At 43.9% G+C, this 26833-nt stretch overlaps 3 protein-coding genes across 4 annotated transcripts in view; 1 reads left to right on the top strand and 2 right to left on the bottom strand.

The window, feature by feature from the left end:
- Positions 1-4521, bottom strand: part of TTC3 (tetratricopeptide repeat domain 3) — a 56049-nt gene extending 51528 nt beyond the window's left edge. For both annotated transcript variants that reach the window (XM_053972081.1, XM_053972082.1), the window contains exons 1-3: positions 4507-4521; positions 2679-2755; positions 291-336 (exon numbers count right to left, since the gene is read on the bottom strand). In XM_053972081.1, coding sequence (XP_053828056.1) covers positions 291-336; positions 2679-2744 — 112 coding nt within the window. In that variant the 5' untranslated portion in view covers positions 2745-2755; positions 4507-4521. The remainder of the gene's footprint in view (positions 1-290; positions 337-2678; positions 2756-4506) is intronic.
- Positions 4522-4756: 235 nt separating this feature from the next.
- On the top strand, positions 4757-7805 carry PIGP (phosphatidylinositol glycan anchor biosynthesis class P). The gene is made up of 4 exons (XM_053970461.1): positions 4757-4934; positions 6307-6379; positions 6832-6950; positions 7183-7805. The coding sequence occupies exons 1-4, from the start codon at positions 4853-4855 to the stop codon at positions 7311-7313; spliced, it is 405 nt and encodes a 134-aa protein (XP_053826436.1). The 5' UTR covers positions 4757-4852; the 3' UTR covers positions 7314-7805.
- An 11874-nt stretch (positions 7806-19679) lies between these two features.
- RIPPLY3 (ripply transcriptional repressor 3) lies at positions 19680-23853 on the bottom strand. The gene is made up of 4 exons (XM_053972062.1): positions 23814-23853; positions 21960-22020; positions 20775-20842; positions 19680-19924 (listed from the first exon to the last, which is right to left on the bottom strand). The coding sequence occupies exons 2-4, from the start codon at positions 21993-21995 to the stop codon at positions 19795-19797; spliced, it is 234 nt and encodes a 77-aa protein (XP_053828037.1). The 5' UTR covers positions 21996-22020; positions 23814-23853; the 3' UTR covers positions 19680-19794.
- Between the last annotated feature and the right edge of the window lie 2980 nt (positions 23854-26833).

Below are 26833 nucleotides of genomic sequence, written 5' to 3'. Positions count from 1 at the left end.
ACAAAAAAAAACCAAAAAACTGGAAGTTGTCTTTAGAGCCACACAGCCAAACCCACCAGCCTTGAATCTCCATCCTCACAGCATTAATTGCCTGCATTTATGTAAATATTACTGAATATTTAAGTTATATTAGGAGAAACAGATGAGAATTGTTCCAGGGTAACAGAATATAATAATGCTTCTGCTAAACAATAATAATGAAATTATTTTCAAGCAAAATAAAGAAAAATAAAATGAAATATTCATCCCAAGATCCAAGAAAGGGAAGAATATTGGTTTAGTTTCCATACCTGTTTTAGGATTAGGCAGCACTACCTGTCCAAATGTTCCATGACCCTAAAGATAAACACATTATTTACATATTTATATGTATATATTCACATATTTACCATTTATTACATTGCACAGCCAAAGAGCAAACAGAGAAAGCCAAGCCAGGAACAAAGAAAGCATTTTGTTTGGAGAAAAAAAGAATATTTACCTGCATCCCCATTAAAAAAAATGGCCAGAGGTTAATGGCTATGAATGGACAGGAAAAGTTTTACTCATTTAAACAATATTTTCAAACACACCAGAAGAGGATTCTAGGAATTAACAACTCAAAAATCAGGCAGCAAAATCATGTTCAAGAGGACCTGACTAAGCTTAAAGGTTTAAGGAAGTAACACAGGTTTTTTTTAAAAAAAAAATCAAAAATAGTAATTACATTTTGAGAGCTAATGTGTATTTAAACAAAACCATCTATAGCAAAATAAGGGGAGTTGATTTAGTTTTTATGTCACTTTTAAGCTACTTTACTATTTACTTCTTCATGTTACTTTGATTTAGTTTTTCGTGTTACATTTGAGCACTTTAAGCTGAAGAAGAAATTATTTATTCTGATTTTTAGATCCCTACGAAGTCTGTCACTCACCATAAATGTGTGATTTAATGAACACTCTGCATCACAGGAAATGCTGCGTTATTATTTCACAGAAATCATAAAATTCATGTATTTAACAGGCCACATTTAACACAATAACAAAGAGGGGGGAAAAAATCATCCGTGATTTAAAAATCAGCTCATCTTGACAGACAACTGACAACTCTTAAAGAGCTTTGTTTTGGCAGCAGCAAACATAAATAAACCCTTCAGAAGAAGAAGGAGAATAATAATACTAATTAAAAAAGAAGAGCTGGAAAGGTTTTGCTGCTTTTGAAATGTCAGCACCTACAAAAATCCTGAAGTATCCCCTAAACTTCACTTCCCAGAGTCCCAAAGATTCCAGACTGGTCCCAGTCCCTTGGAAAGGCAGAGACAAAGGAGAAATTCGATTTATTTGTGCTTTTAATTCCTGCCTGGGGAGAACAAAAGGATAAATAACTCCTGATGAGCTCTGCAAGCAGCACAAATATGGAAATTGGGGATTTCTGACACTCCCCAAGCACAGCAAGAAGGGGGAAATAAACAGTGAAGGAAAAGTATTCCTGGATGTATGGAAGCACAGAAGTGCTGCAGTTCATCCAGAAAAAGCACAACAGGAACTGAGAGGGAAAATTCATCAGGAACTGGAGCCACAGGGAATGGCTCCCACTGCCAGAGGGCAGGGCTGGAGGGGATTTGGGGATTTAGGAATTGTTCCCTGGGAGGGGCTGGGATGGAATTCCCAGAGCAGCTGGGGTTGGATCCCTGGCAGTGCCCAAGGCCAGGCTGGACATTGGGACAGTGGGAGGTGTCCCTGCCATGGCAGGGGTGGCACTGGGTGGGCTTTGAGGTCCCTTCCAACCCAAACCAGTCTGGGATTCTGGGATTAAATAAGAAGAGCCTTACTGGGCACAAAGAAATGCAAAAAAATTGGAAGAGATTGGAAGAACAAAGAAGGGGCAAAGCTGCAGTCACTGTGCAGAGCTGAAATCCCACAGGGCAAGAGCTGAAAAATCCCAAGAGCCCAGAGCTGAATCCCAGGAGCCCAGAGCTGAAATCCCACAGGGCAAGAGCTGAAATCCCAGGAGCCCAGAGCTGAAATCCCAGGAGCCCAGAGCTGAAATCCCACAGGGCAAGAGCTGAAAAATCCCAGGAGCCCAGAGCTGAAATCCCACAGGGCAAGAGCTGAAATCCCAGGAGCCCAGAGCTGAAATCCCACAGGGCAAGAGCTGAAATGCCAGGAGCCCAGAGCTGAATCCCAGGAGCCCAGAGCTGAAATCCCACAGGGCAAGAGCTGAAATCCCACAGGGCAAGAGCTGAAATGCCAGGAGCCCAGAGCTGAAATCCCAGGAGCCCAGAGCTGAAATCCCACAGGGCAAGAGCTGAAATGCCAGGAGCCCAGAGCTGAAATCCCAGGAGCCCAGAGCTGAAATCCCACAGGGCAAGAGCTGAAATGCCAGGAGCCCAGAGCTGAATCCCAGGAGCCCAGAGCTGAAATCCCACAGGGCAAGAGCTGAAATCCCACAGGGCAAGAGCTGAAATCCCACAGGGCAAGAGCTGAAATGCCAGGAGCCCAGAGCTGAAATCCCAGGAGCCCAGAGCTGAAATCCCACAGGGCAAGAGCTGAAATGCCAGGAGCCCAGAGCTGAAATGCCAGGAGCCCAGAGCTGATTGCCCTGCAGGGACAGGGACTGATTTGTCAGGCTGAGCTGAAGCAGCCCAGGAATGGCTGGAGCATCCTGCAAGTTTCCCATCAAGCCCCACCCCCACTTACCAGCTCAAAGCAGGATCGATCGCTTCCCGAAACAGCGGCGACAAGGTTGGACAGAGGATCATCCATGGTGCATCACCCTGAGGGAAAGGGAGGATGAGAAACGCGCCAGAGACACAAACACGGGAGCTGTGCCACACTTCCAACAACCACAGCGCTAAGCCTCCCTTTGCTGGGTCTTGTTAAACTCTGGAGCAGTTAAGCAGAGCTTAACGCTGAACAAGCCACCCTAAGCCCGGCTGAAAGCTCGGGACAGCGACTAACTCTGATCTACAGCGCGACAGGAGCCGGGCCCTGCCTCAGGGCTGCATCCCGGGAATCACGGCTGCATCCTGGGAATCACGGGTGCACCCCCGGGAATCACGGCTGCATCCCCGGAATCACGGCTACATCCCCGGGAATCACGGCTGTACCCCAGGAATCACAGCTACACCTCGGGAATCACAGCTACATCCCCGGGAATCACAGCTACACCTCGGGAATCACGGCTGCATCCCGGGAATCTCGGCTGCATCCCCAGGAATCACAGCTACACCTCGGGAATCACAGCTACACCTCGGGAATCACAGCTACATCCCCGGGAATCACAGCTACACCTCGGGAATCACAGCTACACCTCGGGAATCACAGCTACATCCCCGGGAATCACAGCTACACCTCGGGAATCACAGCTACATCCCCGGGAATCACAGCTACACCTCGGGAATCACGGCTGCACCCCGGGAATCACGGCTGCAGCCCCGAAATCACGGCTGCACCCCGGGAATCACGGCTGCACCTCGGGAATCACGGCTGCATCCCCGGGAATTACGGATGCACCCCCGGAATCACGGCTGCACCCCCGGGAATCACAGCTACACCTCGGGAATCACGGCTACACCTCGGGAATCACGGCTGCATCCCGGGAATCACAGCTACACCTCGGGAATCACGGCTACACCTCGGGAATCACGGCTGCATCCCGGGAATCACGGCTACACCTCGGGAATCACGGCTGCATCCCGGGAATCACGGCTGCACCCCCGGGAATCACGGCTGTACCCCCGGGAATCACGGCAGCACCCCCGGGAATCACGGCTGTACCCCCGGAATCACAGCTACACCGCGGGAATCACGGCTGCACCCCCGGAATCACGGCTGTACCCCCGGGAATCACGGCTGCACCTCGGGAATCACAGCTACATCCCCGGGAATCACGGCTGTACCCCGGGAATCACGGCTGCACCCCCGAAATCACGGCTGCACCCCGGGAATCACGGCTGCACCTCGGGAATCACGGCTGCACCTCGGGAATCACGGCTGCATCCCCGGGAATCACGGCTGCACCTCGGGAATCACGGCAGCATCCCCGGGAATCACGGCTGCATCCCCGGGAATCACGGCTGCATCCCCGCAATCACGGCTGCATCCCCGGGAATCACGGCTGCACCCCCGAAATCACGGCTGCATCCCCGGGAATCACAGCTACACCTCGGGAATCACGGCTGCATCCCGGGATGCAGAACACGCCGCCCTGTCCCGGCAGCTCCCTGGCTCCCCCCTCCGTCGCCATCCGATCCCGGAAACCCCGGGCTCGCCGCTCACGTGTCCTATCCCGCCGGCACAGCGCCGTCCGTGCCGGTGCTCCAAGAGCCCGCAGAGGCTCACGGCACCGCGCTCCGCCTGGGGCGGGCCGGGGGCGCGCGTCACGGTGCCGGGCACAAACCGGGCAGCAAGCGGGGCTCCCGGGCTGGGCGAGGCGCGGGGGAAGGCGGCCGAGAGGCCACCGCTCCCTCCCTCCATCCCTCCATCCCTGTATCCCCCCCATCCCTGCCCCTACTCCCGCACGCACCGCTGCGATCCCGATCCGCTCCCGCCGCGCCGCCGCCGCCCGAGCGCGCCCCGCCCGCCGGACGCTCCGCCCATTGGCCGCCCGCCCTCTGACGTCACGGGCGGCGGCCAATCCGCGGGCCGTGCGCCTGCGCGCGCGGCCGGATGCAGGCGGTGCGCTGGGGCGGATGCGGGAGGGCGGGCAGGGAGCGCCTTCCTCCTCCTCCTCCTCCTCCTCCTCCTCCTCTTGCTGCTGTGCCGGGCACCGGAGAGCCAAGGAGCAGAGCCCGGCCGGGGGGGGGAGGGAGCGGTGCTCCCCGAAAATCTCGCCTATCCTCGCGTCCCGTCCTCCGCCCTCCCCGCCCAGCATGGTTGAGAACTCTCCGGCCCCGCTGCCGGAAAGGGCAATTTACGGATTTGCGCTTTTTTTGGGCTCGTGGTTTGGCTTCAGTGAGTATCCCGCAGGCGGATCCATCGCCCCGCAGTGCTGCTGCGCTGCCTTCCCGTTTAAATGCGTTTTTTACTTCGAGTCACGCGCATTTTCACATGCACTGAGCACCGGAGGGAGCTGTGGTGTTGCCTTCCCCACCAAAATAATGAAAAAAAAAAAAATAATCAATCTGGTCAACAGCAGTGGAAAATATTTTAGGTTCCATCAGCTTTTCTCTGCGGGTGTGATGGATTCTTCATTTCACTGGGGATCCAGGGATTGAGAGGGTTGAAAACACTTTTCCGACACAAGAAAAGGTGCTGCAAAATCCTTCAGTGCAGGGTCCTGCTGTGGGCACCGCCGGGCAGTGAGAAACGAGGGGGAATTGGGCTCAGCTCCTCTCCCAGGAAGAATCAGGAAGGATTTTCAGTAATTCTTCATTACAGTTCCATCCAAACACTGCAATTCCACCCGCATTTCTTCCCGTTAAATGGCCTCTGTGAGATCATTCTCTGCTTTAATATTTCTGTTCAGATTCCTTTGGCTGCTTTTTGCTGAGGTGCTTGGGGGTGGTTTTGTTGGTTTTTCCTTTGTTGTTCTGCAGTTTTAATTTGGAATAAATTCTTGTCTCTCTTCATAGTGTGAAAAACGCCAATCGCTTCTTTTTGGAATTTTTAAAAGTTTAATAATAGTAATAAAATAGTTATTAAAAATAGCAATACAATTAGAGTAATAAAAATTTAGAGTTAGGACAGTTACAAGACAATAAAAAGCAAAGAATTACGGACGTTTGGGTATTTTTGGGCACTGAGCTGCCAAAAACCTGCCTTGTGAACAAAGGAATAACCCTTACAAGCAACAGCCTGTTGCATATTCATACATCTCATACATGATGCATAAATTCCTGGCAAATTAAGATTTTTTTCTGTTTTTTTGTCAGCTTCTTCCCCTTAATCCTGGTGGTTCCATAAAGACAGGGAGAAGGTGTTATCTCTGTGCAAAGAGTTTTTGAATTATCTTATCCCTTTCTTGAGCTAATAAAAATTTTACATCACAGAGTTTCTATTTTAACGTTATGTTAAAACCTAAAACTATATTTTACACACCACTCAAGAGAATGAATACAGCATAACTTTCCAACATTACACATAAAATAATTCATTTTAATACTTGAGAAAAGGCAATCACAAAATAGGCATTTTTCACAATAGGAAATTCAGAAATTAAATGTTAAAGCAAAAGTAAAACTGATCCCGTAACCAGGCAGGATTTGTGTCTGAGAGGCAAATTCTGCAATCTTTTGGGAGAGGTATTTTGGATTAAATAAAAGCAAAATTTAGGAAGTCTGGAACACCGTCAGTCTTACTGTGACTTTTTGATTTTGTTGTGCAGTTTTGTACCTGATCTGGGCTTATATTCCTGAGACTTGGCTCTTCTCCCTGGGACTGACATACTGGCCTCAAAAGTAAGTTCAGCCAATTAAACTCTTTAATCTTAATTATTTTCAAATAAAAAACTTCATTTTTAAATAATGGCCTTGAATGAAATCCATTTTGCCCTGATGATAAAGGGCTGTAATGTTTCTGAAGCATTTTTTTAATTGTAGCTATGGTGAAAATGTTTTGTTGTGCCATGAAATAAATAATATTGGGATGTTTTAAAATTTGACATTTTGCTTTTAGGAAGTTTGCTAGTGGAAATACAGTAAAATTTAGGGCATAATTTAAAAACAAAGACCTTTTTAAAGGAATTTATCTGAGGGTTTATCAGTAGCTCCAGTGGAGTCAGGATCCATAATCAGAGGTGCTGCTTCTTTTCCTCTTGGAGAAATTCATCACAGATACAATACCAACATTAAAGCTGATCCATTAGTAAGCATTTGTTATTAAATGTGAAATTTCAAATCCTTTTTTTCAGGTACTGGGCAGTTGCTCTGCCAGTTTATCTCCTGGTGGCCGTGGGAATTGGTTATATTTTGCTTTTTGGGATTAACATGATGAGCACGGCTCCACTCAACTCCACTCACACCATCACAGGTAATTTTACTGCTTATTGAAAAGTTTGATCCTTCACTGAAAATTCTGGAAATCTGTAGACAATAAACCCCAAAATTTAAGCTTTTAAATATTTGATTTATTGGAAGCCCTGGTGGGGTTTTCAGCATCCTTTAAAGTAAGCTAAATTTGTAGTGCTGCATTATAAAATTCTATCATATTCTTGGAAGAAAAGGACCTGGAAACCGTGAAATGTTCTCCTTATCTTTTGTAGATAACTTTGCAAAAAAACAGCAGCAGAAGAAATTCCAGGAGGAGGCAATTCCAGCCCTGAGGGATATTCCCATCAGTGAAGTCAACAGGATGTTCTTCCTCCCTGAAAAAGGCATCTGCAATAACAGATAGTTGTTGCTAAAATCTGTTTGGACAAAGGATTGATAAAAATTACAGAGGGACAATTAAAACCTCTGCAAGCTAAAAATAAAAACCCTTTCACCTTTTTTTTTTCCCAAATTTCTAATTAAATTCATATGGATTTATTATTATTATTATTATTATTATTATTATTATTATTATGCACCTTAATAACCTGCATTGCTCTGAAAATTATGCCCCAATAATTTATCTGGTTAGTCTTTAAAAATTAAAAAAAGTGGGTTGAAAAGTGTTCTGTTACTTGGCAGCTTTCTGCTTGTAATTCCCCTCTGAGAGGGAAAAAAAAGCAGCTTTTAGACAGAGTTCAATTCTATTTCTCTTTGAATTCAGGGAGAGAAAATGTGCTTGGCCAGCCAAACACTTGAGGATCTTTTTTAATTATTAACTGGAAGTGTTTGCATTGTAAACACATCATTTGCCTTTGTAAATGTTAATAAAATGTGGCTGATTTTTCCATCTTCACCGTTTTCCTGTGATTCTGGGAGGTTTCTCCTGGGTTGAGGTGATAAATGCTCAATTTTCCTCCACGCAATTCTTTATTCAGCCAAATCTGTTGATCCCCCACCCCCCCAAAATATCAGATTTACTGAGTTACCAAAAATAATAAAGACTTGCTGAAACAAGTCTTGAAATTACTTTTTAAAACTTATTTTTAAGAACACTGACAACAAAGTTCAAAGGAACAGCTGGAAATAGAGGAAGTGACAGGTCCCTGCTGTTAAAACCCAAGGTTTAGTGGTTCAGATGTTTTTTAAACAGTGAATTTTACTTTTTTTGTTTATTTCCCTTATCCCAAGTGTCACAAATTCCATTATCTCCAGGACTCAGTGTTATTTAGGTCTATTATAAAGCCCAGAACCTCGTTATTTATTAAGCCTGTAACCAACTTCAGCAGAGAATTGAGTTTAAAATGTTATTATTTCATTAGAAGATAATAAAATTCCGAGAATTTGCCTGACAAACCTTACGCCAATTCTTTAGAAATCTGTCAAAATGATCATCACCTGCTCAGGAATGTTTTAAGGCTTGGTAACAATCACTTTGGTATAAACGTAGATCTGTAGTTGGTTGGGGTTTCTGCCTGAATTTGGAGGTAAAATCTCCTTGTTCAGTATTGCAGGGAGGATTTGTTGTGGTTTGGTTTTGGTGCAGTGCTAGTGCCCTTTTGAAAATACACCCTCCCCAAATGAGTGCTGTGAGATCCATCAGGAACAGAGCAGAGCAGGCTTGAGCTTAAAAACAAAGGGAAAAAAAAAAACAACTTTATTACTTTTCAATTACAATAAAAGGAGCACACACAGAATTTAGGATGAAAACTTTCTACAACATTCCTCCTCTCCCTGCTTAATTTCTACTAAAACACAGACACGACTTTGGATTTCTGATGAAGTTGCTACTCTTAGGATGATTAATTTTTAGTTTATTAAGGGAGAGAGGAGTCTCTCCTGTGCTATAGACCCCCCAGGAAACACAATTGCAACTTTTTGTGTTTCCACCTCACGTGTGGCAACCACCCAGAGAAAATTTGCTGTTGTGACACCTTTTTTTATGTTGTAGTGCTTTTACCACTGTGCACGGACTGAAACTGCTCGTAGGGTTCTCTTTTGAGGATGCTTTGTTAAGGACTAAAAGAACAGTTTCTCATTTTTGGGACAACAGTCCCCCACCATTTTCTCCTCTCCTGGGGCTGAGTGTTTAAGAACAGAGATCATCTTCTACTTGAAGACATAGGGCACCACCACACCCTCCTCAGCTTTTTTTTTTTTCTGTTTACTCCTGCACTTTTTTTGGTTTAAGTTTTTGTGTCTCTCTAAAAAAGCAGTCTCTGTGCTGCAGAGAGACTTAGATCAGTTGGATGGATGGGCAGGGTCCAACAGCATGAAGTTTAATGAGTCCAAGTGCCGAGTTCTACATTTTGGCCACAGAAATCCCCTAGAGCGTTACAGGCTGGGGATGGTGTGGGGACAGTGCCCAGGCAGAAAGGGACCTGGGGGTGCTGCTCCACAGCTGGCTGAACATGAGCCAGCGGAGTGGCCCTGGTGGCCAAGAAAGCCAATGGCATCCTGGCCTGTGGGATGTGCCCATGGGGAGGACAGAGTGGGAATGCCATGGGAAACTTATTTCCCCAGAGTCCTCTGCCCCCCAGTGCAAATGAGCACATGCCCATCAGCTGTCAGTTTGTGGTTGTCACCTCCCCCAGTTCTGGAAAGTTCCCCGTTCTCGTTGTTTCCAATGGTTCCCTCTGTAAACCACTCCTTCCCTGTTCCCTCATTGGCCCAGTTGGTGTTACCCCATCCCGGACGAGCCCCCAATTGTCGTAAATAACAGGGCCAGGAGACCTTGTGCTCCTTTCTTGATTAGGCCTTTATTTAAAGAAACAGCCTAAGGGGGCCGGGCTACGGGGTTCGCGACGCCGCCGCTACTCCCTGATGAGTCGACGTCCCAGAGGAGGGGTAGACGATCCTGTCAATTATGGCAGGGTCAGAGTCTCCACCCTCGGAGGATACGTCCAGAGACTCAATTATGGCTCGTTGGTCTAGGGTGGTGACTCTGTTCAGACCTCTCTCAGGTTACGACGACCAGCTTTAGGGATGTTGAAAGCCTTTTCTCCTCCTTTGAGACTTTCCCGTCCTGGGGATGTGGATTGTCGAACAGGTCCTACTTTGGTTTGTGATTTAGGTCCATCCTTAGTCCTCTGCTGGGGTCCGGTAATTAATATGCAGCCCGCGCAAGGCCTCCTGGGAATCCAGAAGTCGTCTCAGGGAGCAGCAGCTAACTTGCCCGACGCCATGGAGGGGACAAGGAGGGTTTAGTTTCCCAGGAACAAGGGGTACCAAAACTAGAGGAATACAACTGTAGCAAGAACCGGGGATAGGGATAGATGCATCGGGTAAGGAGAATACAAACAGGGGTGAAACCAGTGAACTGCGGAATGAACAGACAAGAGGTTAACATACAGACCAACTGTTAAATCTTAGATTCATTCATAACAATTATTCATAACAAACAGCATGAAGTTTAATGAGTCCAAGTGCCGAGTTCTACATTTTGGCCACAGAAATCCCCTACAGCGTTACAGGCTGGGGATGGTGTGGGGACAGTGCCCAGGCAGAAAGGGACCTGGGGGTGCTACTCCACAGCTGGCTGAACATGAGCCAGCAGAGTGGCCCTGGTGGCCAAGAAAGCCAATGGCATCCTGGCCTGTGGGATGTGCCCATGGGGAGGACAGAGTGGGAATGCCATGGGAAACTTATTTCCCCAGAGTCCTCTGCCCCCCAGTGCAAATGAGCACATGCCCATCAGCTGTCAGTTTGTGGTTGTCACCTCCCCCAGTTCTGGAAAGTTCCCCGTTCTCGTTGTTTCCAATGGTTCCCTCTGTAAACCACTCCTTCCCTGTTCCCTCATTGGCCCAGTTGGTGTTACCCCATCCCGGACGAGCCCCCAATTGTCGTAAATAACAGGGCCAGGAGACCTTGTGCTCCTTTCTTGATTAGGCCTTTATTTAAAGAAACAGCCTAAGGGGGCCGGGCTACGGGGTTCGCGACGCCGCCGCTACTCCCTGATGAGTCGACGTCCCAGAGGAGGGGTAGACGATCCTGTCAATTATGGCAGGGTCAGAGTCTCCACCCTCGGAGGATACGTCCAGAGACTCAATTATGGCTCGTTGGTCTAGGGTGGTGACTCTGTTCAGACCTCTCTCAGGTTACGACGACCAGCTTTAGGGATGTTGAAAGCCTTTTCTCCTCCTTTGAGACTTTCCCGTCCTGGGGATGTGGATTGTCGAACAGGTCCTACTTTGGTTTGTGATTTAGGTCCATCCTTAGTCCTCTGCTGGGGTCCGGTAATTAATATGCAGCCCGCGCAAGGCCTCCTGGGAATCCAGAAGTCGTCTCAGGGAGCAGCAGCTAACTTGCCCGACGCCATGGAGGGGACAAGGAGGGTTTAGTTTCCCAGGAACAAGGGGTACCAAAACTAGAGGAATACAACTGTAGCAAGAACCGGGGATAGGGATAGATGCATCGGGTAAGGAGAATACAAACAGGGGTGAAACCAGTGAACTGCGGAATGAACAGACAAGAGGTTAACATACAGACCAACTGTTAAATCTTAGATTCATTCATAACAATTATTCATAACAAACAGCATGAAGTTTAATGAGTCCAAGTGCCGAGTTCTACATTTTGGCCACAGAAATCCCCTACAGCGTTACAGGCTGGGGATGGTGTGGGGACAGTGCCCAGGCAGAAAGGGACCTGGGGGTGCTACTCCACAGCTGGCTGAACATGAGCCAGCAGAGTGGCCCTGGTGGCCAAGAAAGCCAATGGCATCCTGGCCTGTGGGATGTGCCCATGGGGAGGACAGAGTGGGAATGCCATGGGAAACTTATTTCCCCAGAGTCCTCTGCCCCCCAGTGCAAATGAGCACATGCCCATCAGCTGTCAGTTTGTGGTTGTCACCTCCCCCAGTTCTGGAAAGTTCCCCGTTCTCGTTGTTTCCAATGGTTCCCTCTGTAAACCACTCCTTCCCTGTTCCCTCATTGGCCCAGTTGGGGTTACCCCATCCCTTACACCCTCTTCCCATTGGATCATTTGTACCCTAGGCACTCCTTCCCTCCCCCGTTATAGACTCTGGCCCCCCCTTCCCCGGGGCTCTCAGGGTGTGTTTTCCCTGAGTGTGGTTGTCCCCCTGTGTCGCCCTGGTTATCAAGAGTTTTCTAAAGCCTTCTGAGTTTACATTCTTGTAGAGAACTTTCCCACACAACTTTCTGTGAACAACCTATTGTCTTGCATTCTTTCATAGAGGCAGAGAAATTTGATGTACAGGTAGTTTGTCCAGTGTCCTTGGAGAGGTGGCACGTTCACCCTCCAATCCACTGGCATCTTTTGAGAACTATAAAAGATTAGAGTCAGAAAAAATAAATGAGTCTCTTCATCGTGACCAAGGCTGTGGTGCGTCGTTTTTGCTTGTGTCATCTGGTGACACCCCTGCTCCTATTTCTGCCTCCCTACTCCTTCGCTCCATCCTCAATAAACCCGCTCGGATTCCAGCAGCTCAAGAGTCCTTCTGTCTCCCTGGTGGGGATTTTAATTACCCTATCCAGGCACCCATTTTGCAGCTGCGGGTCACCCTGCGGGTCTGGGGTAGCCTTTGCTGGCCTGGATGAGGAATGGTGTGGCCAGCAGGAGCAGGGAGGTCATCCTTCCCCTGTACTCAGTGCTGGTGAGGGCACACCTCGAGTGCTGTGTCCGGCTCTGGGCCCTCAGTTTGGGAAGGGTGTTGAGATGCCTGAGTGCATCCAGAGGGGACAACGAGGCTGGAGAGGGGCTGGGAACACAAACCCTGTGAGGAACCACTGAGGGAGCTGGGGGTGCTCAGCCTGGAGAAGGCTTAGGGGTGACATTATTGCTCTCTACAGCTCCTGAAGGGAGGTGCAGACAGGTGGGGTCAGTCTCTTCCACAGGGCAGCACTGACAGAACAAGAGGACACAGCCTCAAGCTCCATCAGGGAAGGTACAGGCTGGATATTAGGAAAAGATTTTTCACTGAAAGAATAATAAAGCACTGGAATTGTCTTCCCAGGGAGGTGGTGGAATCACCATCTCTGGATGTGTTTAAAAAAGACTGGACGTGGCACTTGGTGCTGTAGTCTGGTTGAGGTGTCAGAGCACAGGTTGGACTTGATGATCTTGGAGGTCTCTTCCAACCTCCTGATTCTGTGATTCTGTGATTCTAAGAGAATTGGTTCAGTCTATGGCTATACAAGAAAAGTCCAGCTAAGGCCACTCCATCATCTCCTCCCACTTAGGATTCTTTCCCCATCTTCTTCTGGCATCTCAGCTCCCAGCCTGTCTCTCTTCTCTTTCAGATCCGTGTTTTGCAAAGCTTTCTTTTCCCAGGGAAAGAAAGGGCAGGGGAGAGTCTGCACTCTTCGCTCACCAGAACAAAAAAGAAAGTTCCCCTGTGAAAAATGCAAACTTTATGATTGGCTTTTTGCAAATACTACAATGAATATTACACGTGTAATGTTAGAAAGTTATGCTGTATTCATTCTCTTAAGTAGTGTGTTAAATATAGTTTTAGGTTATAACACAGTGTTAAAATAGAAACTCTGCAATGTTAGATACTTTTGAGATAATCAGGAAATTCTCTGCACAGTGATAACAGCAAAAGGGCCCATCAAGAGTTACTGCCTCCTTATCAGAAAAGACAAACATTCTTCCACCTTCTCTCCATTTTTATGGAACTACCAGGATTAAGGGGAAGGAGATGACAAAACCCAGAAAAGTTCTTAATTTGCAAAAAAAAATTATGCGTCACGTGTGAGATGTATGAATATGCAAGAGGCTGTTGCTTCTAAGGGTTATTCCTTTGTTCACAAGGCAGGTTTTTGGCAGCTCAGTGCCCAAAAACATCCGGACGTCCGGAATTCTTTGCTTTTTATTGTCTTGTAATTGTCCTAACTCTGAATTTTTATTACTCTAATTGTATTGCTATTTTTAATAACCATTTTATTCTTATTAAACTTCTAAAAAATTATAAAAACCAAGTGATTGGCATTTTTCACGTCCCCTAAGAGTTCTCTACTTTTAACCCCTTGTGTTCTCAAAAGCGTGTCCAGTACTTTTAGTAGTCATCCAAAGCATCAGTATCTAAATTTGACTACCAATTAGTTTGACCCCAACTTCCTGAAAAAACCCACTTCCTTGTCAAACTAAGACAGATTAAAACACCTCCTGATTGAAGGGAAAAAAAAGCTTTTCAACATTTCACTTTGAAATACTGAATTTTAGCTGTGTGGGCATGTGGGGGCATTGTATAAAAACGAATTTGTGTCTAAGTTAGAACAGCATTGCTTTGTGTGGTAGTTTTGAGTTATTAATGAAGTTTTGGGGTTTTGTTTGCTGTTGTTTCTCAACTGTGCCACGATCCTGTCCTTTTATTAATTTTCATTTTCATTAATGATTGAATTTCCATTAAATCATGACTTGATGACCAGCAGACACAAAGATGTGTTTACTCTTTTGTCACTCCTCTAATCCCGTTCCAGACACTGAAGTATTGACTGCAATCTTTTTTTTTTTTTTTTTTTTTTCCCTGTGTATTTTCACCCCTTTTTGCTTCCTGAGAGAGCAATTTCATCTGGAATTCCGACCTGACAACAAGTGAAGGCCACATTTGGGATCATTTGATGGGAGGATTAATTCAGTGCCTTGTCAGGGATGCCCAAATCCCTTCAGGATCAAGGAAAGCTACTGGAAAACGCCCTGAGAAAACACAAATGAAAGGATGTAAACCTTGGGCAAAGATTGGGTCAGGGATGAATTTAATTTCTCTGCAGACCCCACAATTATGGAAGGACCAACAGGGAGGAGGCCAAGGGGGGCTCTTTGTTCAAGGAAAACTTGCAGGGGTGAAACTCAATCTTTGCTTTTCTGTCACTGCTGCTGCAAAGACACCGTGGTGACCTTTTCTTCAACTTGGCCACGTTTGACACTTCAGAAATTGCCCCTGGGAGCAAAATCAAACCAGGTAATAGTGGGGTTTTGGGGCTAAAATATGGATTTTGGGGAATTGGGGGATCTACAGGTCTTGCCTGTGATTAAAAAGATATACAGCTCTGCAAAGAGAGGAAGTTTTTTTTTTCTGTAGATTTATATAAATTTTGCTTTAGGTGTTGAGGAAAAAAAATCCCCCACATGATTGAACAGTGGTGCTTTTCTTTACAAAACACCCCTGGATATCAGGTGTCCATTCTTCTCAGAGACTGAGGGGAAACTAAGTAAATAAAAGGCAAAAAAACCCTAAATTTGCCCTTATTTTCACCTTTCTGCCTTTCTGGTAGAGTTCAATCCACTGCATTTTCCCTGCTGGAATAAAACCAGGGATGAAAATTCAGTTTTGCATTTAAATGCACATTTTTGGGTTCTCCTGCAGTTTTTCTCCTGTTGGGGATGGATGATGTTTTACACATCTTGCTGTGAAGAGGGAAGGGAAGGGAAGGGAAGGGAAGGGAAGGGAAGGGAAGGGAAGGGAAGGGAAGGGAAGGGAAGGGAAGGGAAGGGAAGGGAAGGGAAGGGAAGGGAAGGGAAGGGAAGGGAAGGGAAGGGAAGGGAAGGGAAGGGAAGGGAAGGGAAGGGAAGGGAAGGGAAGGGAAGGGAAGGGAAGGGAAGGGAAGGGAAGGGAAGGGAAGGGAAGGGAAGGGATCACCATGAAATAATGGAGGTGCCTGGGTTCCCATGGAATGGGGCTGTGCCAAAAGGGAGAATGGAGCTGGGGCTGCCAAATTTGTGTCTCTCTCTTCTTTCTATCTTGGCAGGAAAGGGAAGGATGATAAAAACATGGAGTGTGAAGATGCTCCAAGGGCTGGAGCAGCTCTGCTGGGAGGAAAGGCTGGCACAGCTGGCATTGTTCACCTGCACAGGAGAAGCTTTGGGCTGAGCTCAGGGTGGCCTTGCAGGGCCTGAAGGAGCCCCAGGAAAGCTGGAGAGAGACAATTTCCAGGGGATGCAGGGTCAGGAGCCAGGGAATGGCTCCCAGTGCCAGAGGGCAGGGCTGGATGGGAGATTGGGAATTGGGAATTGTTCCCTGGCAGGGTGGGCAGGGGCTGGGATGGAATTCCCAGAGCAGCTGCGGCTGCCCCTGGATCCCTGGCAGTGCCCAAGGCCAGGTTGGGGCTTGGAGCAGCCTGGCACAGTGGAAGTGTCCCTGCTTTGGATGAGCTTTAAGGTCCCTCCCATCCCAAACCATTCCATGATTTCCCTTGAGTTAAGCAGAAAAACCTTTGCTGTTCCCTAAAGCATTGTCCAGAGCATCCCAAAATTCTTTGGAGCATAAGGAATTCTGTCAGCTCCACTGGATCATCTCAAACACCCCCAGTGGTTGGGCAGGGGGAGAACAGGAGCAAGGACAACCCAAGACCCCCTGATACAAAATAAAAAGCTGTAATATTGATATTAAATCTTAATCCTGGCACACATCTGTGCTAGGGGATCTATAAACATTAAAAATGCAACAAGTTTCTCTGGACTTCAGTTTCATTTGTGGGTGGAAATCATAAAATGTTTCTGCTTTACAAACAAAACATTTGACTGGCCTTGTGTAAATATATTTTGTTCACCTTTCTTGTGGGCCTGAGTTGGTGAAATGTTTAATTCAGAGTCCTGCTTGCTGAGTCCTGTTGAATTTCCAGTCAGCTTTCACCCGGCTGGGATGAATGGGGGGTTTTGAATCTCTCCATTCAGGAACTTTCTCCTTTTCTGAGGAGGAAGTTTTTTTCTTCTGCCAGTTCCCTTGCAGAGGGGCTGTCAAAGTCAGTTTTGTTGGGATGCTGTGCTATGGATGAAAAGCAGCTGAGAGATGAAGCCAGTGCAGAATAAAGAACATTAAATAGGAAATGTTTCAGTGAATTGGCTGGATTTTGTCTCTGCAGCTCAGAAAGCTGCTGTTGGGAATATTGCCTTTACTCAGTTCTGCTCTGTTGTCATTTTCCCTGTATAAATGTAATTTAGGGAAGAAAAAATCCTGTGGTAGTTCTTTTTCTCTTAATCCACATTAATCCTGCGTCACATTTAGAAAAAAACACATTTCTGTGGCATGCAAGGATAAGCTTCCCTTGGATATGTGTATCCTTCAGAGGAAGGATATTCAAGGAAGGATATTCAAGGAAGCAGAATTCAAGACTGCTCTATGAAAATCAGCTTTAATTATCATTTTTCATACAAGAGGAATCTCAGGACTGCTGTATGAAAATCAGCTTTAATTATCATTTTTCATACAGGAGGAATCTGAAATTGTAGAGGTTTTGTGGAGGCACCCCTGTACCAGGGAATAAGAAGTTGCTTTTTGCTGCCATCATTTTAGGGAATGGAAAATGAAAGCAGCACTGACTGGAAGAGTTGCAGCTGAATTCCCAGGGGAAGGTTTTTGTGGCACAGAGACCTGAGCCAAGAATTCCATCTGCTTCCAGCCTTGCCTTTGAAGTGCTCAACTCACCCTAAACTCCTTTCGGGGATGCTTTGTCACCTTTTTTTTTCTGTAAACGATGGATGGTTCTGAGGTCACTCTGACTTGGCAGGGTGGGATTGCAGATGAGGTAAAAAATCAGAAGTGGAAACTGAAAGTTCCCTGCAGCTGAAGGCCAGAGATGCTGCACCAGTTCACTTTGGGGCTTCTCTTAATCATTAACGAGCTGGGAAGGGACCTCAGTAATTTTTTGGGTCATCACAGAGCAGTGAAATCATCCTGGATGCTCTTCTGTTTGCTTTTGCTGCAGACTAAATAATGAGGAAGCTGGAGCATTAGTAAATAAAAATGAATTGATTTAAAATTTAAAAATTAAATTTAAAAAAATTCAATAAAATTTAAAATAAATAAAATTATTTTAGGATATCTTGTGAAATACCTTAAATTATCTGTGTTTGGAAGTGGAGATGTGGAAATGAATCTAAAAGCTGAATTTTCCTTTGGGGTTTAAATTTGAACTCATTCTTGTCATTCCCTGTATGGCAGGATGTTGTCTCCTGGTGTATATTTAATTAATGAGCCTCTTTTAAGTTTGCAAGTGGAGATCTTCCAAAAAATCCTTCATTCTAATAGGTTCATTCGTTTGGAATCTGAATTTTTCCAGACTTGAAATGTGTGGCACTCCTTTGTTTGCTGGTACCTGACTGAGAGGAGGAGCCTGACCTTATCTCACAGCCACCAGAGGTGCAGGAAAGGTCAAAAACCTGGAATTCTGCGTTTGCTTTGTCTCTGGGGTGAAATCCAAAGTTGTGTTTTGTGTCAGGTAGATAAAGGCAACCTGTGTAGCTGTAATTGTGAAATGTGTGGAACACGGCCACGGGACAGTTATAAAGATGAGTTCTAATAAACAACTGAGAAAAGCATGGAAGAAAGCTTTTGAACCAATCTTTTGTTTGCAAATAACAATTATAAGTTTTAAGCCATTTTGCAATAAGAACTTTTGAATTGTAACTTCAGAGTGTTGCTCAGCATTAAGGTTTTAAATTGTAGCTTTAAAATGTGTAAGTCTTGTTTCATAATGAGAACTTTTGAATTGTGGCTTTAGAATGTTGCTTGGTACTAAGGATTTGAAAGTGTAGCTTTAGAATGTATAAAGGATTTAAACAAAAAGGGAAGTGACCCTATCCCAAACTCCTATAAAGGAAGGTAGACATCAAGGTTGCTGATTAATGATTTCAAAAGGGGAAGCTGGGCATCACTACCACAGATTAATGATCCTAGAAAACAGAAGTTGGACCCCATTTGGACACACATCCCGGGATGTACACACAGCAGAGTAAAAAAATTGAAAGGGACCAAACACCACCACCATAGATCTACGACCCTGAAGTACAGAATTGTGACGTTAAAAGGGAGAAACGGAAACTGCCGAAAGCTCGCCTGAAAATTGGGAAACAGAAACTGCAGAAAGCCCGTGTAAGAAATGGGAAATAGAAACTACTGGGAAAAGCTTATGAATATGCAGGAGTATGATCAATAAAGAGCAGCAAGCCCAACAATCAGCGTGCAGTTGGAGGGGAAAACCCCCACCACGGCACCCAGCGCTGTCTTTGCTCATAGGTTACCATATTAATTAATAAATTAATAAATTGAATTGCTGCTTGATGTATTGGCTGAGTCAGGCATCTCATTTCTATCACTGGGGAAACCATGGCAGTTTTGGTTGGAGTTAAGGAACATTAAAAAGAAAAGATTTTAAACCTAGTGGGGGCAAATATTTAATATTTGAGGTATTTAGAGGTGCTGGTAGCAAGGCAAGTGCTGAGAAACTCTCTGAGCATGAAAAACATTGTGGGGAAGGCACAGCAGGTGCCACAAAATGCAAGTTTTAATGTGGTATTAAATTAAATTGTGGGTTTTAATCAAGGCTGACTTTTTTTTTTTTTTTTCTGGCTGGAGGGATAATCTGATAAGAAGAGAACGGCAGAACCCCAGGAAATATCACAAATGTTGGGTAGAACCTGTGGGTTGTACTGGAAATGGGTGAGGCATTCAGCATTTCTAGCAGAATAAATATATCCCATGGAGCCAGTAAGCAACATTTGAATTAATTCCTTGCCTAATTTCAGTTTGAAAGCCTTTGGGTTATTTTGGGGCTGTACATTACATTATTCAGCCTCATAATCAATGAAATTTTTGTTTCCTCAGGACTGCAGTGTTTAAAATAAAGACTCAGTACAATGCTGCCAATTTTCTTTATCTGTGCTACTGAAATGAACCTGATTTAAGTCTTTTGTGAAAGTCTCTAAAAACACAAAAGGATTTCCTCCCATTTTCCAGTGCTTTGACTCATTTTCCTTGGAAAGAGAATTATAAATAATTTCCTTTTGAGCTCTGCCAGATTTCTCTGTTTGGTCAGATGTTTGTCCATCCATTCCTGACAGTTCTCTTTGAAGTTCTTCATTTTTTAATGTGGATTCTGGGTCTTTCAGGGCTCTTCCTCAGACTCAGCATCATCATTGTAGAAGTGAATTGTGGCTTGCACAGGAAAACTGGCCAGAACCTTCTCTCCAACGTTAGCAAGAAACTTCTGGGATTTGGATTTGGGCAAATAAAGCCTGAGAAGAAAGAAACACATTTTAAGAGAAAAAGTTAAACAGTGCAACAATTTCCCATCCAATCTAGCTTGAACATTAACATTAATTTTTTAATTAATTAATTCTAGAATTAGGATGAGGATACCAGGGTTAGATTGGGGTTGGTGGCCTGAGGTACAGAGGTTGATTTTAGTGGATTTTGTGTCTCCAGGTGGTGGAGGATGAGATGTAGACTGATTTATTTATTTCAAAATCCACATTGTTTTGTATTAAAATAACAAATGGCCCCTCTTGGTTTTCCCTTGGGCCAATTTCCAGTGAAATCTGACAGCAGTTGAGGTCACCCAGAATTTCAGATGCCACAGCTTTTAGAACAAAGGCTTGTAAAGAAAAGGGATATTCCATTGATTTTTTCTCCAAAGGAAAATCCCAATTAGGAGTTTCCTAATGAAAGAATGCAAATATTGGTGAAAACCCTTAACAAGCTTTACCTGCAGTTCAGTTTTTAATCAACAGCAAATTAAAGCAACCTCAAATCTGTACCAATCTCACTCCATTAGCAGCTGTTCCCATTCATTATTTGGGCTTAGTGAGCAATAAATGTAAACATAAATTAGGTGAGGCAAAAAAAAAAAAGGGGGGTTTTAAATTACTTTTTCCTTGTTTTCATCTTTTTTAGGCTCTGTTCAGCCTGGGCATCTTTGCTGAGAGATAAAAATCTGTGCAGTTTGGTGAGTAATTAAATTGTTACTAAAATGAGATTTTTCCAGGGACAAACTGATCCTTCTCCTGAGAGGGAAGGAGTTTCACCTTTTATTTTTATTTTTTTTTTTGGTCACTTTTCCTCTCTCGGGGGACAGGATTAACTCACCTCACTGGATGCTGGAAGCCCAGGGCTCCTTTTGATCTCCAGTTTATCCCTTGACCATCCATTTCTGGCTGGAAAGAGACACATTTATTAATTAGAATGGACTCAAAATGAAGATTTCACTTATTTTCTTCAGGTAACTGGAGAATTCCGCAGCAGTGTTGCTTTGTTTGCTCTTTCCTCTAAGTGGAATTTTTGACATCAGCACTGTGGGTCTGTCCTCTCATAAAAATAAAACCTCAGGACCTCTGTTGATTGTGCCTCAATCTCTATTTTTGTTCTTTCAGCCTTCCCACCCAAACAACTGAAACCAAAAATCACAGTGCACGTCAAAGGCAGCCAGAGTTACTTTAAAATTCAATTTTCTGTTGATTTCCTCAGTGGTTTGCTTATAGCAACATCCCTCCCAAAATACCCAATAAATTATGCATAAAAATTATAAAATTAAGCACGTAAAAGCATGTTTTTAAAAGTAATTTTCACTTAAACTCTCCCTATATACAAAGCATCACATCCAGATTATGCCTGGAGATTTCAAACTGAGGTTATTCTTTTTTTTTAATATATATATATTTAATATATATATATATTTCAAACTGAGGTTATTCTTTTTTTTAATATATATATATATATATATATATATATATATATATATATATAATTCAGCAAATATGAAGTGCTGTTAACATGATGGCTGTGTGGAGTAAAAGAACACAATGAATAATAGTAAAAGAATATTAATCAAATATTAAAATAGAGTAAAAGAACACGGTGAATAATATTAAAAGAATATTAATAGAATATTAAAATAGAATATAATATTAATAGAATATTAAAAGAACATGGTGAATAATATTAAAAATCCCAAATATTTGTTAAATAACAGCACAGGTCCTGAGGAAAAATGGCAAACTTCTTAAGCAGGTCTTGATATTATATTAGTAATATAAATTATTGCTACATTATTATTACATTGTGACTAAATTAAAGAACTGATACTAATTCTATATCTAACAGGAAATTAGAGATACTCTCACCCATCACCGTGCACAGAACATGAATTTAAGCCATGTTTTCCAGCACTAAAGAAATGCTTGAAAGAACAAGTGAGGAACTGACCAAGCCTTGCATCCCATGTTCAATTCCTGCTTTCCCCCACGGATTCTTTTCCCCAGAATTTGCTCTCACCATTTCTTGGCTCTCCCCATCCCTTGCTGGGAGCATCCAGGGCCTCCACAGAGCAGAGCTGCTGGAAAATCAGGAAACAGTGGAATCATGGAATATCCCGAGTTGGGAGGAACCACCAGGACCACGGAATTCAACTCCTGGCCCTGCACAGACCCTCCAAAATCTCATCCTGTGCATTCCTGAGAGCATTTTCATGTAGTAAATCTGATTTTTATGGCAATATTTGGCTTCTCCCCACACCCCAGCCACCCCCTGGCCCATTTTTCACCAAGAGTTCCTTTCCCTTTAGGATCTCCCAGCTCCAAGTGAACTCGAGATGGTTTAAATTAACACTGAAATCTTTTTATTCCTGCAGAAAACCCCCAAATTACCTCTCCCTGCCTCTCTGACAGATTCCCTCACTGAGTGCCTGGTTATTTTTTGAGGCAGCAACTCCAGCATTAATCCAGGGAGGACAATCTGATCCCATTAGCCCAGATGGAGTGCTGGCTGCTGTGTCTGCCTTTTTTTTTTTTTGGTTGGGGTCACCACGATTCTGGATGTTTTTTCCACCAGGATTTTCCATCTCTGGTGCTGTGCAACAGATCCAGCTGGAGAAATGGAAAAGTGCTTTCAAATAGACATAAAAATAATAATAATGAGGCTATCACAACCTTAATTTTAGTTCTGAAATACGGGCTTAAAAGGAGGAAGTCTGTTGTAGATGTCAGCGAACCCAATGGGAAGAATGGTGATGTCTGACTCCATTTCAGAAGGCTGAATGATTGCTTTATTATAATTATGTTATAATACATTAATATGCTATATAAAAGAGGATACTAAATACTAGATGCTATTTTCTCTAACTATCATATCGAACTAACTACAACTTGTGACCCTGTTCTCCAGAGCCCAGACACAGGTGGATCCAATTGGCCATCAGGCCCAAACAATCCACCATGGTCCAACCAAGCACTCACTCTGGATAAACAATTCTCCAAACACATTCCACAAGAGAAAAACAAGGAGCAGAAATAGAAATTGTTTTCTCTTTCATTTCTCTCTGTGCACCTCAATAAAAAATCCTGAGAGAGAGAGAAATGTGCTTGCCACAGAAGTCTCAGCAAAAGCAAATAAAATAACGATGAACGCTTTCAGAAATATATTTTGCCCTTTACTCCTGATGTTGACAAATGTTTTTGGGGATTCTAGTCAATGGAATAATTCCATACTCACAGTTGGAGATTCCCCAGCTGGAAAAGCCCCCCTGGTCCTGCCTTACCTGCCCAGGTGCTGCCGGGCCGGGAGCTGCGGGGAATCCCGGGAATCCCGGGAGCGGCTCCCGGCTGCTCCCTCCATGGGTTTGGATGCTCTGAGAGCTGGGAGAGGCTCTGAGCCCCTCCTGTGTGTGAGCTGCCAAAGAACCCACCGAAAACAAACACGGTGAGGGCAGGGAAACGCCTAAAGGAGAGCATTTCCCAAGGAGTTCAAAGGTAGCACAGGCTCGCAGCTCGCAGGCTGTTCCAGGGACAGCAATCCCAGGGAAACTGGGGTTTTGTTTTTAGCAAACCCCATGGGGTGGAACATATTTATCCAATTTGTCTTTCTGGTGCTGTTTTACTGACTGTGAATTTACAGAATTCTCAGGACAATTGCCGAATCAGGATTTGCTCTTTATTAAATATGTTCTGTAAATGCACTTTTTGCATGTCCTGGGAGAACTCGTCCACATCCTGTCCTGAAAAAAAACCCTCCAAGTTGACATTAAACTTTCTTCCCAGAGAAGGAAAAAATAATTTTATTTACTGACCACAGGTTATCTAGTGTGAATTGGGCACCTTCAGTCTAAATCTACTCCCTGCCATGTTTAAATACTTTGTGATATCTGTGAAGTTGTAAAGAAATCAACAGTGCCCTGTTACAAATAAAAAATACATGCACAGTCTCAATCCCTTTGAACATTTCTGTACCAAAATCAGCACAATTAATAGAACAAAGAACATGGTGAATAATATTAAAAATCCAAAATATTTGTTAAATAACAGCACAGGTCCTGAGGAAAAATGGCAAACTTCTTAAGTGACCTGCAGTGTAATTAAATATCTTGCTAAATTACAGTCTGACCTCCACATATTTAATTTCAGCAGGTCAAGTTTTGTTTGGTCCTGATTTAACTTGAGAGTTGAAAGGGAAGTTTGTATTGAAGAATTGATATCTGTGCTCTTGCAATCAGATCTGGAGGTGAGGATAATTGATTTATTCCTCTGCCACCATGGATATTAGTGCAGGACTAGAGCCTAAACTGCTGGAATTGAACACTCCAGAAGATGCAAAATTATTCGCAATTAAATCTCTTGATAAAGCCCTGCCAGACCAAATTTATTACAGAATTATTGAAAATACAACTTTGGTGCTGAGGCTGCAAGGTGCTCAAATATAATTACTTGTAGAAAAAATGTGAATATTACATTATAGTACTAATCAAGCAAACCACACAACTTTAATTGGCATTTTTGTGGAAAACATTAACTAAAGTCAGGTTCCTTTTTGCAGTAATTTTAATGTAAGTTGCTTAATTTTGATATTTAGTGAGGAACACAGAATCAGAAAAGTTTTCCAAGACGTCAGGGGAATTATTCAGATCTCTGACATTACCTGGGAATAACTTTGGCTGGTTGAACTTCTACAGAAAGATGAGCCCTGTGCTAATCATTTTGTGTTATTAAAATTAAATTAATTTTAATTTAATTTAATTTTTTTAAATTTATGTAATTAAAAGATGGTTTTATCTTTGTGAGGAATGGGTTTTATGCAGTTTTCTCATGAAGGCAATTGTGCATTTGCAGGAATAAAGGGTGCCCAACATAAATTGGTATATTTGGGGTACCTGGACACCTCTACAGCATTTACAGTTTTGAATAATATCTGATATTAAACAAGAAACCACAGGCACTGACAGAAATCCTTGGAAAAGCTTTTAAGGAGCAGAAGGAGGAGGAACCAGTGGGTCACAAAGCACAGCAAAGCCTCAAAATATTCCTGTAAAGTCAAAAAGAGAAGCTCAGCTACTCCGCGGTTACAAAGTACAGCTGGGAGGTTGGAGGGCTGATATTACTCCCTGTTTTTGTCCAAGGCTTCCTTCCACCCTCTGTACAGAGGAGCTGACTGATGTGGTAATTTTATTTTAGAAAACCTATTTTAGTAAATTCCCTGGTGCGCGCAAGGCCTTGGTTGAATAATAAAAATAATAACAACAGGACGTTTTCCCAATTTAAAATTCTGAACTTTTTAGTCAAAGCTTGCCTAAAATTCTGAACTTTTTAGTCAAAGCTTGTCTAAAATTCTGAACTTTTTAGTCAAAGATTTTTGTAAAATTCTGAACTTTTTAGTCAAAGCTTGTCTAAAATTCTGAACTTTTTAGTCAAAGATTGTCGTAAAATTCTGAACTTTTTAGTCAAAGCTTGCCATAAAATTCTGAACTTTTTAGTCAAAGCTTGTCTAAAATTCTGAACTTTTTAGTCAAAGCTTGTCTAAAATTCTGAACTTTTTAGTCAAAGCTTGTCTAAAATTCTGAACTTTTTAGTCAAAGATTGTCGTAAAATTCTGAACTTTTTAGTCAAAGCTTGTCGTAAAATTCTGAACTTTTTAGTCAAAGATTGTCGTGATTAAGTCCAAGTTACAATATTACAGAACTTAGAAAACCTCCAGCAGCTTCACAGCTCTAAATAATTCTGTGTCAACATAGGCAGGGGCTTGTCTTGAACCAAGGACTGGTTTTGCCAGTTCTGCTTTAGATTCCCTTGCATGGTGAGGCTCTGATTCATTTTCCTCATTTACTCATAGACTTTTCCAGGGTAGGGAAACCTCAAAAATCAAAAAATGCTCGTGGTGGAGCTGAGTGCATTCGATGGCAGCAGGATTTGAAGCACAGCCCCTTTCCCTGCCTGTGGAAAGGTTTCGCAAACAGCTGAGCTCTGTGCAGGCTCAGGGCTCAGCAGTGCACCTGAGCTAACCCAGGGAAAGTGAATTCCAGAGCTGAGAGCTCGCTTTGGAGATTGTTTTCTTTCTTTTGATGTGCCCAGGCAAGGATTTGGACATCCTGCACAAGATGAAGTCACACAGAGGAGCAGGGTAAGGTGCCAGGTGAGGAGCAGTGGAGATTTGTTCCTCTCTGTGAAGGGCAGGATATGGCAGCAGCACAACATTGGTGTTTCCAAAGCTTGAGCTAATTACTTAAAATATTTGGCATTACAACTGAAACTGTAATCTGTTTGTGCCATGAGTTGTGGAAATATTATGTCCCATCCTTGGAGGTGTTCAAGGCCAGAATCACAGAATCCTCAGGGCTGGAAGAGCCCTCCAGAATCATCCAGCCCCACCAGCATCACCCCAAACCCCGTCCCCAAGGCCACATCCAGACTCCTCTGGGACAATTCCAGTGACTCCAAACCTCCCTGGGCAGCTCAGCCCAAGGCCTGACCACTCTGCCAGGGAAAAAAACATTTCCTGAACATCCCCTGGCACAACTTAAAACCATTTCCTCTCCTCCTTTCACTTGAAAAGTGAGCAGAGCCAGTTTGTTCCTTGTTTATCTACAGAGCCAGCATGTTATTGCTAGAGATCCACTTAGGGATCAAACTGTTATTTTAGAATGCCCATTGCACTGAATATCCAAGTGAAGGACAAGACCTTGAGCGCAGAATAATAAAAAAAGGTTGTGGCTTCCTGCCCTGTTCAGGAAACAAACCTCACGTATTTGTGAAGGCAGGTGTGGGCTTCTTTCTTGTGGCCTTGCATTTTGCATCTTTTTTTTTATCTTCTCTTTTCACTCCCTGTGAAAAATGCATATTATACGGCTCTGCGCAGACAGTTACTATATGTATTATGTTATATTG

Source organism: Vidua macroura, chromosome 2, assembly GCF_024509145.1.
Source record: "Vidua macroura isolate BioBank_ID:100142 chromosome 2, ASM2450914v1, whole genome shotgun sequence".
NCBI classification, from domain to species: Eukaryota; Metazoa; Chordata; class Aves; order Passeriformes; family Viduidae; genus Vidua; species Vidua macroura.
This window is presented reverse-complemented; position numbering and strand designations above follow the sequence as displayed.

Bases quoted from the DNA above. Each gene is read 5' to 3' on its own strand.
- PIGP (XM_053970461.1), top strand. From the start codon at position 4,853: ATGGTTGAGAACTCTCCGGCCCCGCTGCCGGAAAGGGCAATTTACGGA. The intron at 4,935-6,306 runs GTGAGTATCCCG...TTTGTTGTGCAG, and splicing joins GGGCTCGTGGTTTGGCTTCA to TTTTGTACCTGATCTGGGCT. The intron at 6,951-7,182 runs GTAATTTTACTG...TATCTTTTGTAG, and splicing joins CTCCACTCACACCATCACAG to ATAACTTTGCAAAAAAACAG.
- RIPPLY3 (XM_053972062.1), bottom strand. From the start codon at position 21,995: ATGCTCCCAGCAAGGGATGGGGAGAGCCAAGAAATG. The intron at 20,843-21,959 runs GTGAGAGCAAAT...GTCTCTTTCCAG, and splicing joins ATGGGGAGAGCCAAGAAATG to CCAGAAATGGATGGTCAAGG. The intron at 19,925-20,774 runs GTGAGTTAATCC...CTTTCTTCTCAG, and splicing joins GGCTTCCAGCATCCAGTGAG to GCTTTATTTGCCCAAATCCA.